Source organism: Chiloscyllium plagiosum, chromosome 49 (genome assembly GCF_004010195.1).
Source record: "Chiloscyllium plagiosum isolate BGI_BamShark_2017 chromosome 49, ASM401019v2, whole genome shotgun sequence".
Taxonomy (NCBI): Eukaryota; Metazoa; Chordata; class Chondrichthyes; order Orectolobiformes; family Hemiscylliidae; genus Chiloscyllium; species Chiloscyllium plagiosum.
In genome coordinates, this window is record NC_057758.1 from 206,518 (window position 1) to 221,141 (window position 14,624).

Below are 14,624 nucleotides of genomic sequence, written 5' to 3' on the forward strand. Positions count from 1 at the left end.
CGATGCGAACTCTCAGTTATTCGGGTAGAACGGAAGCAAAGGTCCCATTGCACCACCGCCCAGTCCCCAGTGTATCAGCATTCTGTAAAGGTCAATCTCAATTCATACTGGTTTCAATTCTCAAAGTCGCATCACTGACCCAATTTGCTAATTGCACAGCTTATCAATCGGACTGCAATTTTCCCAGATGTAGGGATGAGAATTCCAGCTCAAGGCCCCAAAGGTTTCGCTGAAATCCATGGATTCCGCTGGAGTGTTGGTACCAGTCAGATACGATCTCCATAGCTGGGTAACTAACGAAAGGGATGTGAGGTGGGAGTGATAGTGCATGATTTCACAGCTGCATTCAAGTTAGTGCAGTGCACCAGAGAAAACCTTCTGGATGTGTCATAGCTTGTTCTGCCCAAAACTGCAAGAAAATACAGAGTCGTGAACACAACTCAGTCCATCGCAAGGACACTGTTCCATTCATTGACTTCATCTCCATTTCCTGCTACCTTGGGAGAGCAGCCAACATAATCAAAGTCCGCTCCCGCGCCTGGTATACTCTTTTCCAGCATCTTCCAACAGGCAGAAGATATAAAGGTTTGCAAACACGAACCCAAAGATTCAAAAACGGCTTATTCCCCTTTGTTATCAAGATTATGAACGCACCTCTTAAATATCAGAGTTGATCTTTCTCTGTGCCTTCTCTGTAGCTGTAATACTATGCCAATTAGCCATGTGAGGAGCTGTCGATTTACGGGAAGGGGCAGGTGGTTTACATGGGGATGGGAGGAAAAAGCTTTGTCACCCAGAGAATGTTGGGAATCTGGAACTCAGTCATGACAATATTCTGAATCCTCTTCGATTAACTTGATTAACTTACATATGTTGTGGCTTGCCTGAATAGCACACAGAACGATACCTTTCACTGCAGCTAGTCATGTGTTACAATAATAAATCAAATCAAATGATGGAGGGGAAAATATCATTCTGTAAATACGAAAAGGGGGAAGAGATGGTCTTTGGAAATTGAGGGAATCATCAAAGAAGCGCAGTTAGTGAAATGGGCAGCCACCAGTTGCACTGATGTGGAAGCCTGGCAGTTGTGCTCGCCTTTGTGAGGATTTCAAACTCACGGGAAACCACTTTCCTCAGCGCGATAAATACCCAATCCATCGTACTGAGGATTTATATGCAAAACCAGCAGGGTAGGGCGGGGGTGGTGTCCTTAACGAAGCTGGACACGAGCCGGATACTGAGCATTCCCAGAAGTACGCAACAATGAAGACCAATAAGGGTTTCTACCAATAGAAAAACGGCCCCGGGTGTCCTCAGAGAAGCAGAGTGCGCTGTCTACCAACACCCTCGTGGGTTTCAGGGAGAGGTGGGCACCGTGAGGTGCGGAGTGTTTTATTTCCCCCTCTGACTCTATTTTGATTTAGTCCCTGCCCTCACCTTTCACTTAGACATTGTGCTTTGTTGAGAAGGGCTCTGCTTGTCACTGTCCATTCGGGTATTACCTTTCCTCCTGGTGGAGGAACGTGCATGAAGCTTTCCACACTTGTTTGTTCGTTCACTGTGTCTCACGCGTTCACACACAACATGGTTGCTGGAGGAGAAAGAAAAAAAAAACAAATAAATAAGTAACAATATGAAGAGGAGTATGTAAGGTAGCTCATTGAGCTGGAAGCTTTGATTTCAGGCGTTGCAGACGTTCCTTTTTTTCGAGTGAAGGCAGATGGGAACTAAGGTGATGTGTTTATTGATGGAGTTCCGGTTAGAATGCAATACCTCTAAGAATACTTGTGCGTGTCTTTGTTTCACTTGTCCCAGGATATAAGTGCAGTCCCAGTCAAAGTGGTGTTCTTCTTTGTCTGTATGTATGGAAAATAGTGACAGCGGGTAATGTCTTTTGGTGGCTAGTTGGTGTTCATGTTTCTTGGTGTCATGGTTCCTGCCAGTTTGTCTGATGCAGTGTCTTCACAGATCTTGCATGGTATCTTGTAAATGACATTAGTCTTGATTGTCGTGAATAATGGATCCTTTGGGTACATTAGTGGCTGTTTGAATGTGCTGGTAGGTTTGTGCGCTACTGAGATGTGAACAGCAAAGCGAACGTCATCTACAAAATACCAAGAAGTGCAAACAAAAAACCATTACATCGAGCAAACAAGCAGGAAAATTGCCAAAGAAAGAAGGACACCATTTTGACTCGTCCAACACACACATCCGAGGACAGGCAAAACAAAGACATGCCCGATAATTCTTAGAAGCATGGCATTCTAACTAGAACACCATCAATAAACATATTGCCTTCGATCATATGGACTTCCCCTTCAAAAAAAAAGAACCGGAAATGACATCACCCACCTTCACAAGCCACTGCCTGCAAATAGAGAGACGGGACATACCACCAGCGCTTTATCAGAAACTCTCATTTATGATATTAATTAGTCATGGTGACAAAACGTCTGAAAACTAACCTTCCATCTCGGCGAGCTAACTGACAGTTATCTCCAATGTGAGAGAAGAACCATCTCAAAAATTCATAAACGGGAGCATTAGACATCTGGAGTGGAGAATGTGGTGCTGGAAAAGTACAACAGGTCTGGCAGCGTCCGAGGAGCAGGAGAATCGATGCTCCGGGCAGGAGCCCTTCATCAGGAATTAGGCTGGAAGCCTCAGTGGTGGAGAGATAAATGGGAGGTAGGGTAGGGCTGTGGAGAAAGTAGCTGAGAGTGCAATAGGTAGATGGAGGTGGAGGTAAAGGTGATAGGTCGGAGAGGAGAGTGGAGCGGCGAGGTGTGAAGGAAGACTGAAGCGTGGGACAGGTCATGAGGACGGTACTGAGTTGGAATGTTGGAACTGGTAAGGTTGGGGATGGGGAAATGAGGAAAATGGTGAATTCCTCATTCACCCCCGGGGGTTGAAGGTTCCCGAGGGGGAAGATGAGGCGTTCTTCCTCCAGGCGTCGGGTGGTAAGGGAGTGGTGATGGAGGAGGACCAAGACCTGCATGTCCCCGGCAGAGTTACGGGGGAGTTGAAATATTTGTCCCCAGAGTGGTGAAGTTGACTGGTGCGGGTGTGCTGGAGATGTTCTCTGTAGCGCTCTGTGAGAAGGTGTCAGTCTCCCCAACGTAAAGGAGACCGCATCGAGAGCAATGGATACAATACAAGACATGTATGGAATTACAGTTGAAACTTTGATGGATGTGCAAGGCTTCCTTGGGGCCTTGGACGGTGGTGAGAGGTAACATGTGGGCGCAGGTTTTGCAATTCCTGCTGTACCAGGGAAAGGTGCTTGGAAGGGAGGGTGGGTTGTTAGGATGTGGGGACCTGACCAGGTAGCCAGGGAGGTAACGGTCTTTGCGGAATGCAGATAGGGGTGGGGAGGGAAATATGTTCCTGGTGGTGGGGTTCATTTACAAGTGGCAGAAATGTCAGCGGATGATCCGATTCATGTGGAGGTTGGTGGGTTGGATGGTGAGCGCTATTGGGATTCTGTTGTGGTGGGAGGTGTGGAGTTCGGGAGTGGTGGTGCAGGACGTGGATGAAATCCATTAGAGGGCATCTTCAACAAGGGGAAGGGAAATTACAGCCTTCAAGAAGGAGGCATTCTGGTGCGTTCTGTGGTGCAATTGGTCCTCCTGGGAGCAGGTACGGTGGAGGCAGAGGAATTTGGAATGCACTATAGCATTTTTGAAGGAGGTCAAGTGGGAGGAGGTGTAATCCTGGTAGCTGTGCTTGTAAAAATGTCAGTGTTGAGTCAATCATCGCTAATGGAGATGGAGAGGTCTAGGAAGGGGCGGAAGGGGTCAGAGATGGTCCAGGTGAAGTTAAGGTTTGGGGTGGAATGTGTTGGTGAAGTTGATGAACTGTTCAACCTCCTCGTGGGAATGCGAGGTGGCCTCTATGCAGTCATCGACGGAGCAGAGAAAGAGATAGGGAGTGGTGGTGGTGTAACTATGGAAGATGGACAGCAAAGCTGGGGCCCATAGCTGGGTGACCATGGCGACCTTGGAAAGCGATTTTTCTTAGTTTTATATACAACCAATGTACCAATAAGCAAAAGCTTTCAGTTTATCTTGAGCATGGAATTGTGGCTGGAAAGTTGAGGGGAATCTTTGAGCTGCTTTTTAAAAATTTTTAGAATTGGGGCCCAGAGTTGGGTGACCATGGCGACCCTTTTCATCTGGAGGAAGTGAGAAGATTCGAAGGAGATATTGTTTAGGGTGAGGACCAGTTCAGCCGAACGAGTGAGAATTTCAGGGGAAAGGTATGGATGGGGACGTCGGGAGAGAAAGGAACGAAGGTCTTGGAGGCCCTGGTCATGGCAGATGGAGATGTAGAGTGTTTGGATGTGCATGGTGCAGATGAGGCGCTGGGGGCCTGCGAAACAGAGGTCTTGGAGAAGGTGGAGGCCGTGGGTGGTGTCGGAAATGTAAATGGGGAGCTCCTGGACTAGCGGGAAAAGCACAGTATCGATGTGGGTGTTGATGAGTTCGTTGGTGCAGAAGTAGGCTGAGACAATGGGTCGGCGGGGTGGTCAGGCATCTGGAACATGGGAAGGAGGTAGAATCGGGCATTGCAGTGTTCCTAAATTACGAGATTTGTAGCTGTGGACTCGTCTGGACCACTAGTGTAGACTTCACTAGTTTCCTCATTTCCCTTTCGCCCACCATACCCCAGTTCTAACCTGCCAGCTTAGCACCATCGTCATGATCTGTCCTACCTGCCAATCTTCCTTCCCACCTATCTGCTTCACCCTCCTCTCGACCTATCACCTTTATTCCTTCCACCATTCACCTGTTGCACTGTTTGCATTCTTGGTGACAACAAATTACTCAAAGCAATTCAATGCGGCTCTTGATGCGAGTGATGTGCGTGTTGTTGCTGTGCTCTCACAAGAAGATGTCGATAAGTTAGAAAGACCAAACCGGTATCTGTCCAGGAAATTCAACATTCATCAGTAGCAGTATTCGACTGTTGAGAAGTGGACTTTGACCCTGTTGTTGGCGTGATAATATTTTCATGTTCATGTTCCCAGTAATGTATCTGAGACAATCATTTACACTAACCATAACCCACTGAGGTTTGTGGAGAAATGTAAGGACAACTGCAGACTGCTTTAGATGGAGCTTGTTGTTAGAGACATTCAGTCTGAAAATTGTCTCCGTGGCAGGACGAGAAAACGTTTGCCGATGCATTGTCTAAACTTGGAAGAGAAAGGGAGGAGTTCAGTGCTAACTCTTGCATTCACCACCCCTGCGCGATGAAGGAAAGTGTGCCATATGCCTTCTTGACCACTCTGTCCACCTACGCTGCCATCTTCAGGGTACAATGGACCTAAACACCCAGATCTCTCTGCACATCAATTTTCCCCAGAACTTTTCCATTTACTGCATAGTTCGCTTTGGAACTGGATCTTCAGAAATGCATCATCTCACATTTGTCTGGATGGAACTGCACTTGCCAATTCGCCGTTCAACTCTCCAATCTGTCTGCATTCTGCTGTGTTATCTGGCAATCACCTTCACTGTCTGCTGCTCCACCAATCTTAGTGTCATCTGTGAACTTGCTAATCAGGCCAGAGAAATGTGTACTGCACGAACAGTGTAACATTAAGCGTTTTATTCATGAAGACATCTTTAGATATTGTGTGTTCACTTTTTTAAGGTGGGGGTGTGACGATGCTGTTCATTTAATAGGGTCAGGTGGTCCTTTGTTTTCTTTGAGAGATGTCATAAAGGCAAAATATCCGATGTACCTGGTTTGGAAGGAATTTCAGGACTAATTTGATGATAAGTAAGAAATGCTGCGTCAGGCTAAATGCTTTCATGTCTTGTACACTTGTACAATGAAAGCGAAGTGGCTAGTGCTCACAGATCATGTATCTCTGGTTGGTTTTAGTTTTATCAGTCTGGTTGTTCAGAGCTGCTGGTCAATTTTTGGCTTGAAATCCAACGAAACAGTTACGTAGAAGAAGGTGTTCCGTGCTGAGTTTGTCTGACATCTCTCCTGTAAGAGCCGGTGATGGTTTTCATTTTCTTTTTGTTCAGGCTGCTTGTGGTGATTGGTGCATAAATTTGGAAAAACGTCATTCAGTTGTGGCTACGTTTTGTGTTTCGAGAAATGCTAAGTTATTTTGCATTTTGTCCTGTAACAAAGTTTGTCACTTTTTATTCTAATTGTTGTTCCTTGGCTCAAGGAGACTCTGACCTTGATTGTTTTCTTTTCAGATGGACAATAAACTGGGACAGGCTCCATTCAGTCGTTTTTGTTACAGAGATGAAAAAGATTTTGAGAGGCCTTTAGTTTACATGTAAGCAGGCCAAAGTGGTCATGTTTTCGAAGTGATCTGTATAAAATGGGGGAGTGGTCAGCTCTCTATCTGAGCAGTTTCAGTCCCGTTTGACCTGTCAAGGAGTTCAACAAGGAGATGTGTGGAAGTTCTCTCAACCCCTCCTCTCTCTCTTTCTGCCCTTCAACTTCAAACTATAAACATGCATTCTATTTATACTGATTTTTAAAGTATAGTTAATATGTTGGTTCTCTTGTGTATATTCGAAACAGCAGAATTAAGTCGAGTTTAGGTAGGCTGAGTTCTGTACGGGTTATTTATTTTGTTCTTTGTGTTTCATTGTGCAATTTTGAGAACAAAATGTTGTCTGTTTGAAAATCTAGTAGATAATCTAACTATTTTACTTCGGCTAATTCTCAGTGTACAAAAATCAAAATAAATTGCAAAGTTATGGTCTGGGACTGCCTGCTGAAGAATGCTTTGAGTGGTCTGGCGGAGTCCAAATCAGTTCCCTTTTGATTATGTTTCGGTCAGTAATCTTGCAAATGATTTCTATGTTACTGAAAGCGACGTTTTTGAGCCACCTGTATCTCTCCTGTAACGTCCTCTGTGCACCTGCTTATGACAACTCGAAAACGGGTTTGGATTACTTTCCTGAAATTTTTGAGAGTGTCTGGTCTGGTCTGGTCCGTGACACACTCCACACAGTTCCGAATGCAGCTTGAACCCTGCCTGATAATTCTCATCCTGCACAGTCCGAATTGTCCCTTGCTGCTTCCCATTCAATGTCGCTTGACAGAATGCTTCAAGATGCAAAACCTTTCCTGCTGACTCCCAGTCCATACTGGCCCTATCAAACAAATACGTTCGCATTTACTCACACGTTACACAAATCCAATTTGCACCAAATCACTACAAATGAACATGAAGATCTTCCTGTTCATCCATCTTTACATGAGTCCTAATGGAACGAAATCCCTTCCAAAGCACTCCCGCTCTACAAAATCCCAATGAGCCCAAACTCGTTTCATTTAGACTGCGACTCTAAGCAATCCCAATGGACTCATTCCCCTTCCTGCTCGCTGCCACTCTACACAATCCCAATTAACTCATTCCTCTTCCTGTTAAATCCTACGCTATATAATCATAGTGGACCCATATCCATTAACTCATTCTTCCTGTTAAATCCTACGCTATATAATCATAGTGGACCCATATCCTTTTCACTTCTACTCTACACAATAATCATGGAACCAAACCCCTTTTCATGCACCTCCACATCACAGAAACAGGTTAAATGCTGTTGAGTTGGATTTATTGAAAAAATATAAGACTAAAAAAATCTGCTTAGAAAACAGCATAGTTGCACCTCCTGATGTGGGGCGCTGCTTGCATGGTTGGAAAAAGCCTTCAAAGTATTTCGATGTAATAGCACTGAGCCTCCCACGATGATGTAGCCATTATGCAGTCTGAGAAAGGTGCTATCATTAGATAGGTTCAGGAAAAATACACAATGAGGTTTGTTGTTTCCAAAAGGGTTGGCAGTAACGTATTGAGAAGGATGGTGCTGAATGCAACGCCCAGTTAATTGCTGAATGGCTAGTTGGCAGGGCGAGGTTTATAATATTGACAGGTTCCGCCATCCAGGTGAGGGCCACAGGTGAAGCTGTAGAATAAGCTCACAGAGCCATAGTGGAGGGGGCAGTTGATGATGTACTCACCAGAGGTCAGTCTGTCCTTGCAAGTGCCCAGGAGGTCATCATATTTGACATCCACATCCCAGACCTCAAAGATCAGATTCTGACTGCTCTCGGCATTGACGTGACCTAGGTCCAGTTTCTCGTTCCACACGGGGTTGTTGTTGTCATAGCTCACAAAGGTTCTGCTCGACTTCTGGCCATACTTGACCACTACAAAGCTGTCAGCGGCAGAGAAGTAGTCCGCCCAGAGACCCTGCCCCTTTAAGACGACGACCACCAGGTGGCCCAGCCCCTTCTCTTTGGAACAGCAGTTCCGGTCCACGTGACTGTCCTCATGGCACATGCATGTGCATGGTTGATGCGGATCACGGTAAGAGCCATGTGGGCACTGTGTCCCCATCCCACATTGCTGGTTGAGGGCACTAACTGCAATGTAATAGCTGATGTAGCGCCTCAGGTTCTTATGCCTGGGATCATTCTTGGGAAGCAGGTGGTGGAGAGGTGCGAGGGCATAGCGCACCATGCCTGGGTGGGTGGGTAGGGTGACCATCCATTGAGTGAACGCTGAGCCATCCTTGTTGAACAAGAGGTCAGCGCTCTGCTTGGTCTGGCCCCCATTCAACTCCACTTCCCGGTCACTGAAGGCCTGGTAGACATTATCATGGTGCTTCATGGCACGTGCCATCTGCCGGCACTTCTGGTCACTAAATGAGCCTCTTGCAATTAACCCCACCATGACACTGGCCTCCATTGACAGGCAGTCCTTAACCTCTTCAGCAGTGTAGCCCTTAGATGCCACTTGGCATGTTGGAATAGCTGTCACGTCTTTGAAGCTACCACCCAGCTCCACTGCCTTGATGTAATGGGTGCCGTAGGTTGCCACCAGCTTCCTGTACCAGTATATGGTGTCATCGTTGATGATGTCAGGGAGTCGGGAGATGGAATTGGCAAACTCCGGCGCCAGTTTAGGGTTCTCCTTCACCCGGTACTGGTAGTATAGGCACTGGAACTGGTGACTGCTGAAAATGTGGCGATCCCTCTTGGAATGGGTCGTGCCAAAAGTCACCAGCTTCGACTTGGAGCCAGCCAGCACCCAGTTGACTTGCGTGCTCATTTCGGGTAGGATGAGCAGGTCAGCTTGCCAGTCGTTGGTGATGGCCGATGTGGCAGACTCTGACAGTTTGGCAGCTGAATGGTAGAGCTGGCTGGAGAGCGAGCGCTGGCAGGAGCTCATGGTACGCCAGTCCACCAGTGAGACGGGCAGTCGCTGGCGCACGTTACTGAGATGCCCATTGTCGCAGAGGGTACAGCTCCCGTTGGTGAAGCGCCAGGTGTTCACATCGATCACAAAGGCACCCTTGGGCCGCAGGGTCACCACATCATAGCCATCCCCAGCCAAGCGGGACCCTGGCACAAAGCTGACATTCCTGCACTCACTGTCACTCTCGGTGGTACAGACACTCAATATGCCCCTCAATGGGAAGCAGAGAAAGATGAGCCAGCCCAGGTTTGAATGCCAAGCTGGCATCATGGCATCGGTGACAGGTCTGACAGCAGATCTGCAAGAGAAAAAGCAAACATCTGAATTGACAGATTTACGAGATAGATGTATAGACTTTGAATGTGTGTTGAAGTTCTGTTTGCTTAACTGGGCATATTTATGAACTGCTAATAGATGTATCACAAAGCCTGTCCCTTTTTTTTAAAGAAAGCTCTTCCTTGGTTCAAGAAAACTCTGTCCTTGATGTTTTTCTGAGGGGTAGTAAAACGGGCCAGTCTCTGATCAGTCTGGTTTGGTACAGATATGGAAAGGATTTTAAAAGACTTTTTATTTACATGAAATCAGATGAGAATTCAGGCCAAGGTGGTCACGTTTTACAAGTGACCTGTATCAAGAAAGGGAAGTGGTCAGCTCTCTAGCTCGCTGAGTTGAGCAGTTTCAGTTCACTCTTGAACTCGTTGGAAGTTCAACGGGGAGCTGTGTGGAAAATCTCTCTTCCATGCCCTTCAACTTCAATCTCCAAACAGGTGTTCCATGGAATGTTCCATTCCATGCTAGGTTTTAAAGGAAGCTTGCACATTGGCACTGTTGTGTCTTTTCGGAAAAATATGCTGAAGTCTCGTTTGATAGACTGAATTCTCCATGGGTCTTTCTTCTATTCTTTGTGTTTCATTGTGCAATTTTGTGAATGCATTTTTGTCTGTTTTAAAACCTAGTAGTCAACCTAACTGACTTACTCTGGGTAATTTTCACTGCACACGTACGTAAACAAATAGCAAAGTTGTGGTCTGAGCACAAGCCACTGCCTGCAAATAGAGAGACGGGACATACCACCAGCACTTTATCAGAAACTCTCATTTATGATATTAATTAGTCATGGTGACAAAACGTCTGAAAACTATCCTTCCATCTCGGCGAGCTAACTGACAGTTATCTCCAATGTGAGAGAAGAACCATCTCAAAAATTCATAAACGGGAGCATCAGACATCTGGGGTGGAGAATGTGGTGCTGGAAAAGTACAACAAGTCTAGCAGCGTCCGAGGAGCAGGAGAATCGATGCTCTGGGCAGGAGCCGTTCATCAGGAATTAGGCTGGAAGCCTCAGTGGTGGAGAGAAAAATGGGAGGTAGGGTAGGGCTGTGGAGAAAGTAGCTGAGAGTGCAATAGGTAGATGGAGGTGGAGGTAAAGGTGATAGGTCGGAGAGGAGAGTGGAGCGGCTAGGTGGGAAGGAAGACTGAAGCGTGGGACTGGTCATGAGGACAGTACTGAGCTGGAATGTTGGAACTGGTAAGGTTGGGGATGGGGAAATGAGGAAAATGATGAATTCCTCATTCACCCCCGGGGGTTGAAGGTTCCTGAGGGGCAAGATGAGGCATTCTTCCTCCAGGCGTCGGGTGGTAAGGGAGTGGTGATGGAGGAGGACCAAGACCTGCATGTCCTCGGCAGAGTTACGGGGGAGTTGAAATATTTGTCCCCAGAGTGGTGAAGTTGACTGGTGCGGGTGTGCTGGAGATGTTCTCTGTAGCGCTCTGTGAGAAGGTGTCAGTTTCCGCAACGTTAAGGAGACCGCATCAGCGGATGATCCGATTCATGTGGAGGTTGGTGAGGTGGATGGTGAGCACTATTGGGATTCTGCCTTTGTTGCGGTGGGAGGTGTGGAGTTCGGGAGTGGTGGTGCAGGACGTGGATGAAATCCATTAGAGGGCATCTTCAACAATGTGGGAGGGGAAATTACAGCCTTCAAAGAAGGAGGCATTCTGGTGCGTTCTGTGGTGCAATTGCTCCTCCTGGGAGCAGGTGTGGTGGAGGCAGAGGAATTTGGAATACACGATAGCATTTTTGAAGGAGGTCGAGTGGGAGGAGGCAAAATCCTGGTAGCTGTGCTTGTAAAAATGTCAGTGTTGAGTCAATCATCGCTAATGGAGATGGAGAGGTCTAGGAAGGGGCGGAAGGGGTCAGAGATGGTCCAGGTGAATTTAAGGGTTGGGGTGGAATGTGTTGGTGAAGTTGATGAACTGTTCAACCTCCTGGTGGGAATTCGAGGTGGCCTCTATGCAGTCATCGACGTAGCAGAGAAAGAGATAGGGAGTGGTGGTGGTGTAACTATGGAAGATGGACAGCAAAGCTGGGGCCCATAGCTGGGTGACCATGGCGACCCTGGAAAGCGATTTTTCTTAGTTTTATATACAACCAATGTACCAACAAGCAAAAACTTTCAGTTTATCTTGAGCATGGAATTGTGGCTGGAGAGTTGAGGGGAATCTTTGAGCTGCTTTTTAAAAATTTTTAGAATTGGGGCCCATAGCTGATTGACCATGGCGACCCTTTTCATCTGGAGGAAGTGGGAAGATTCGAAGGAGATATTGTTTAGGCTGAGGACCAGTTCAGCCGAACTAGTGAGAATTTCAGGGGAAAGGTATGGATGGGGACGTCGGGAGAGAAAGGAACGAAGGTCTTGGAGGCCCTGGTCATGGCAGATGGAGATCTAGAGTGTTTGGATGTGCATGGTGCAGATGAGGCGCTGGGGGCCTGAGAAACAGAGGTCTTGGAGGAGGTGGAGGCCGTGGGTGGTGTCGGAAATGTAAATGGGGAGCTCCTGGACTAGCAAGAAAAGCACAGTATCGATGTGGGTGTTGATGAGTTCGTTGGGGCAGAAGTAGGCTGAGACAATTGGGTCGGCGGGGTGGTCAGGCATCTGGAACATGGGAAGGAGGTAGAATCGGGCAGTGCGGTGTTCCTAAATTACGAGATTTGTAGCTGTGGACTCGTCTGGACCACTAGTGTAGACTTCACTAGTTTCCTCATTTCCCTTTCGCCCACCATACCCCAGTTCTAACCTGCCAGCTTAGCACCATCGTCATGATCTGTCCTACCTGCCAATCTTCCTTCCCACCTATCTGCTTCACCCTCCTCTCGACCTATCACCTTTATTCCTTCCACCATTCACCTGTTGCACTGTTCGCCACATTCTCCCCAGCCCCATTACTCTCCCAATTATCTCGCCACCCCGGAGGGTACCAGCCTCATTCCTGATGAGGGGCTCCTGGCCGAAACATTGATTTCCCTGCTCCTCGAATGCTTTATGACCTCCTGTGTTTTTCCAGCACCTGTCCAATCATGTAAAAATACATTTGACAGACTGAAAGCTGTGTTAACTGCTGCTGCATTCTTGGTCACAACAAATTACTCAAAGCAATTCAATGCGGCTCTTGATGCGAGTGATGTGCGTGTTGTTGCTGTGCTCTCACAAGAAGATGTCGATAAGTTAGAAAGACCAAACCGGTATTTGTCCAGGAAATTGAACATTCATCAGTCGCAGTATTCGACTGTTGAGAAGTGGACTTTGACCCTGTTGTTGGCGTGATAATATTTTCATGTTCATGTTCCCAGTAATGTATCTGAGACAATCATTTACACTAACCATAACCCACTGAGGTTTGTGGAGAAATGTAAGGACAACTGCAGACTGCTTTAGATGGAGCTTGTTGTTAGAGACATTCAGTCTGAAAATTGTCTCCGTGGCAGGACGAGAAAACGTTTGCCGATGCATTGTCCAAACTTGGAAGAGAAAGGGAGGAGTTCAGTGCTAACTCTTGCATTCACCACCCCTGCGCGATGAAGGAAAGTGTGCCATATGCCTTCTTGACCACTCTGTCCACCTACGCTGCCATCTTCAGGGTACAATGGACCTAAACACCCAGATCTCTCTGCACATCAATTTTCCCCAGAACTTTTCCATTTACTGCATAGTTCGCTTTGGAACTGGATCTTCAGAAATGCATCATCTCACATTTGTCTGGATGGAACTGCACTTGCCAATTCGCCGTTCAACTCTCCAATCTGTCTGCATTCTGCTGTGTTATCTGACAATCACCTTCACTGTCTGCTGCTCCACCAATCTTAGTGTCATCTGTGAACTTGCTAATCAGGCCAGAGAAATGTGTACTGCACGAACAGTGTGGTGATTGGTGCATGAATTTGGAAAAACGTCATTTAGTTGTGGCTACGTTTTGTGTTTCGAGAAATGCTAAGTTATTTTGCATTAAGTCCTGTAACAAATTTTGTCTCTTTTTATTCTAATTGTTGTTCCTTGGCTCAAGGAGACTCTGAGCTTGATTGTTTTTTTTTCAGATGGACAATAAACTGGGACAGGCTCCATTCAGTCGTTTTTGTGACAGAGATGAAAAAGATTTTGTGAGGCCTTTAGTTTACATGTAAGCAGGCCAAAGTGGTCATGTTTTCGAAGTGATCTGTATAAAATGGGGGAGTGGTCAGCTCTCTATCTGAGCAGTTTCAGTCCCGTCTGACCTGTCAAGGAGTTCAACAGGGAGATGTGTGGAAGTTCTCTCCACCCCTCCTCTCTCTCTTTCTGCCCTTCAACTTCAAACTATAAACATGCATTCTATTTATACTGATTTTTAAAGGATAGTTAATTTGTTGGTTCTCTTGTGTATATTCGAAACAGCAGAATTAAGTCGAGTTTAGGTAGGCTGAGTTCTGTACGGGTTATTTATTCTGTTCTTTGTGTTTCATTGTGCAATTTTGAGAACAAAATGTTGTCTGTTTGAAAATCTAGTAGATAATCTAACTATTTTATTCCGGCTAATTCTCAGTGTACAAAAATCAAAATAAATTGCAAAGTTATGGTCTGGGACTGCCTGCTTAAGAATGCTTTGAGTGGTCTGGCAGAGTCCAAATCAGTTCCCTTTTGATTATGTTTCGGTCAGTAATCTTGCAAATGATTTCTGTGTTACTGAAAGCGAAGTTGTTGAGCCACCTGTATCTCTCCTGTAATGTCCTCTGTGCACCTGCTTATGACAACTCGAAAACGGGTTTGGATTACTTTCCTGAAATTTTTGAGAGTGTCTGGTCTGGTCTGGTCCGTGACACACTCCACACAGTTCCGAATACAGCTTGAACCCTGCCTGATAATTCTCATCCTGCACAGTCCGAATTGTCCTTTGCCGCTTCCCATTCAATGTCGCTTGACAGAATGCTTCAAGATGCAAAACCTTTCCTGCTGACTCCCAGTCCATACTGGCCCTTTCAAACAAACACATTCGCATTTACTCACATGTTACACAAATCCAATTTGCACCAAATCACTCCAAATGAACATGAAGATCTTCCTGTTCA

The 14,624-nt window shown here is 46.4% G+C and overlaps 1 protein-coding gene across 1 annotated transcript in view; it reads right to left on the bottom strand.

The window, feature by feature from the left end:
• Window positions 1-1,904: 1,904 nt before the first annotated feature.
• Window positions 1,905-14,624, bottom strand: part of LOC122544467 (perforin-1-like) — a 20,418-nt gene continuing 7,698 nt past the window's right edge. The window contains exons 2-3 of the mRNA XM_043683705.1: window positions 8,008-9,545; window positions 1,905-2,107 (exon numbers count right to left, since the gene is read on the bottom strand). Coding sequence (XP_043539640.1) covers window positions 1,905-2,107; window positions 8,008-9,545 — 1,741 coding nt within the window. The remainder of the gene's footprint in view (window positions 2,108-8,007; window positions 9,546-14,624) is intronic.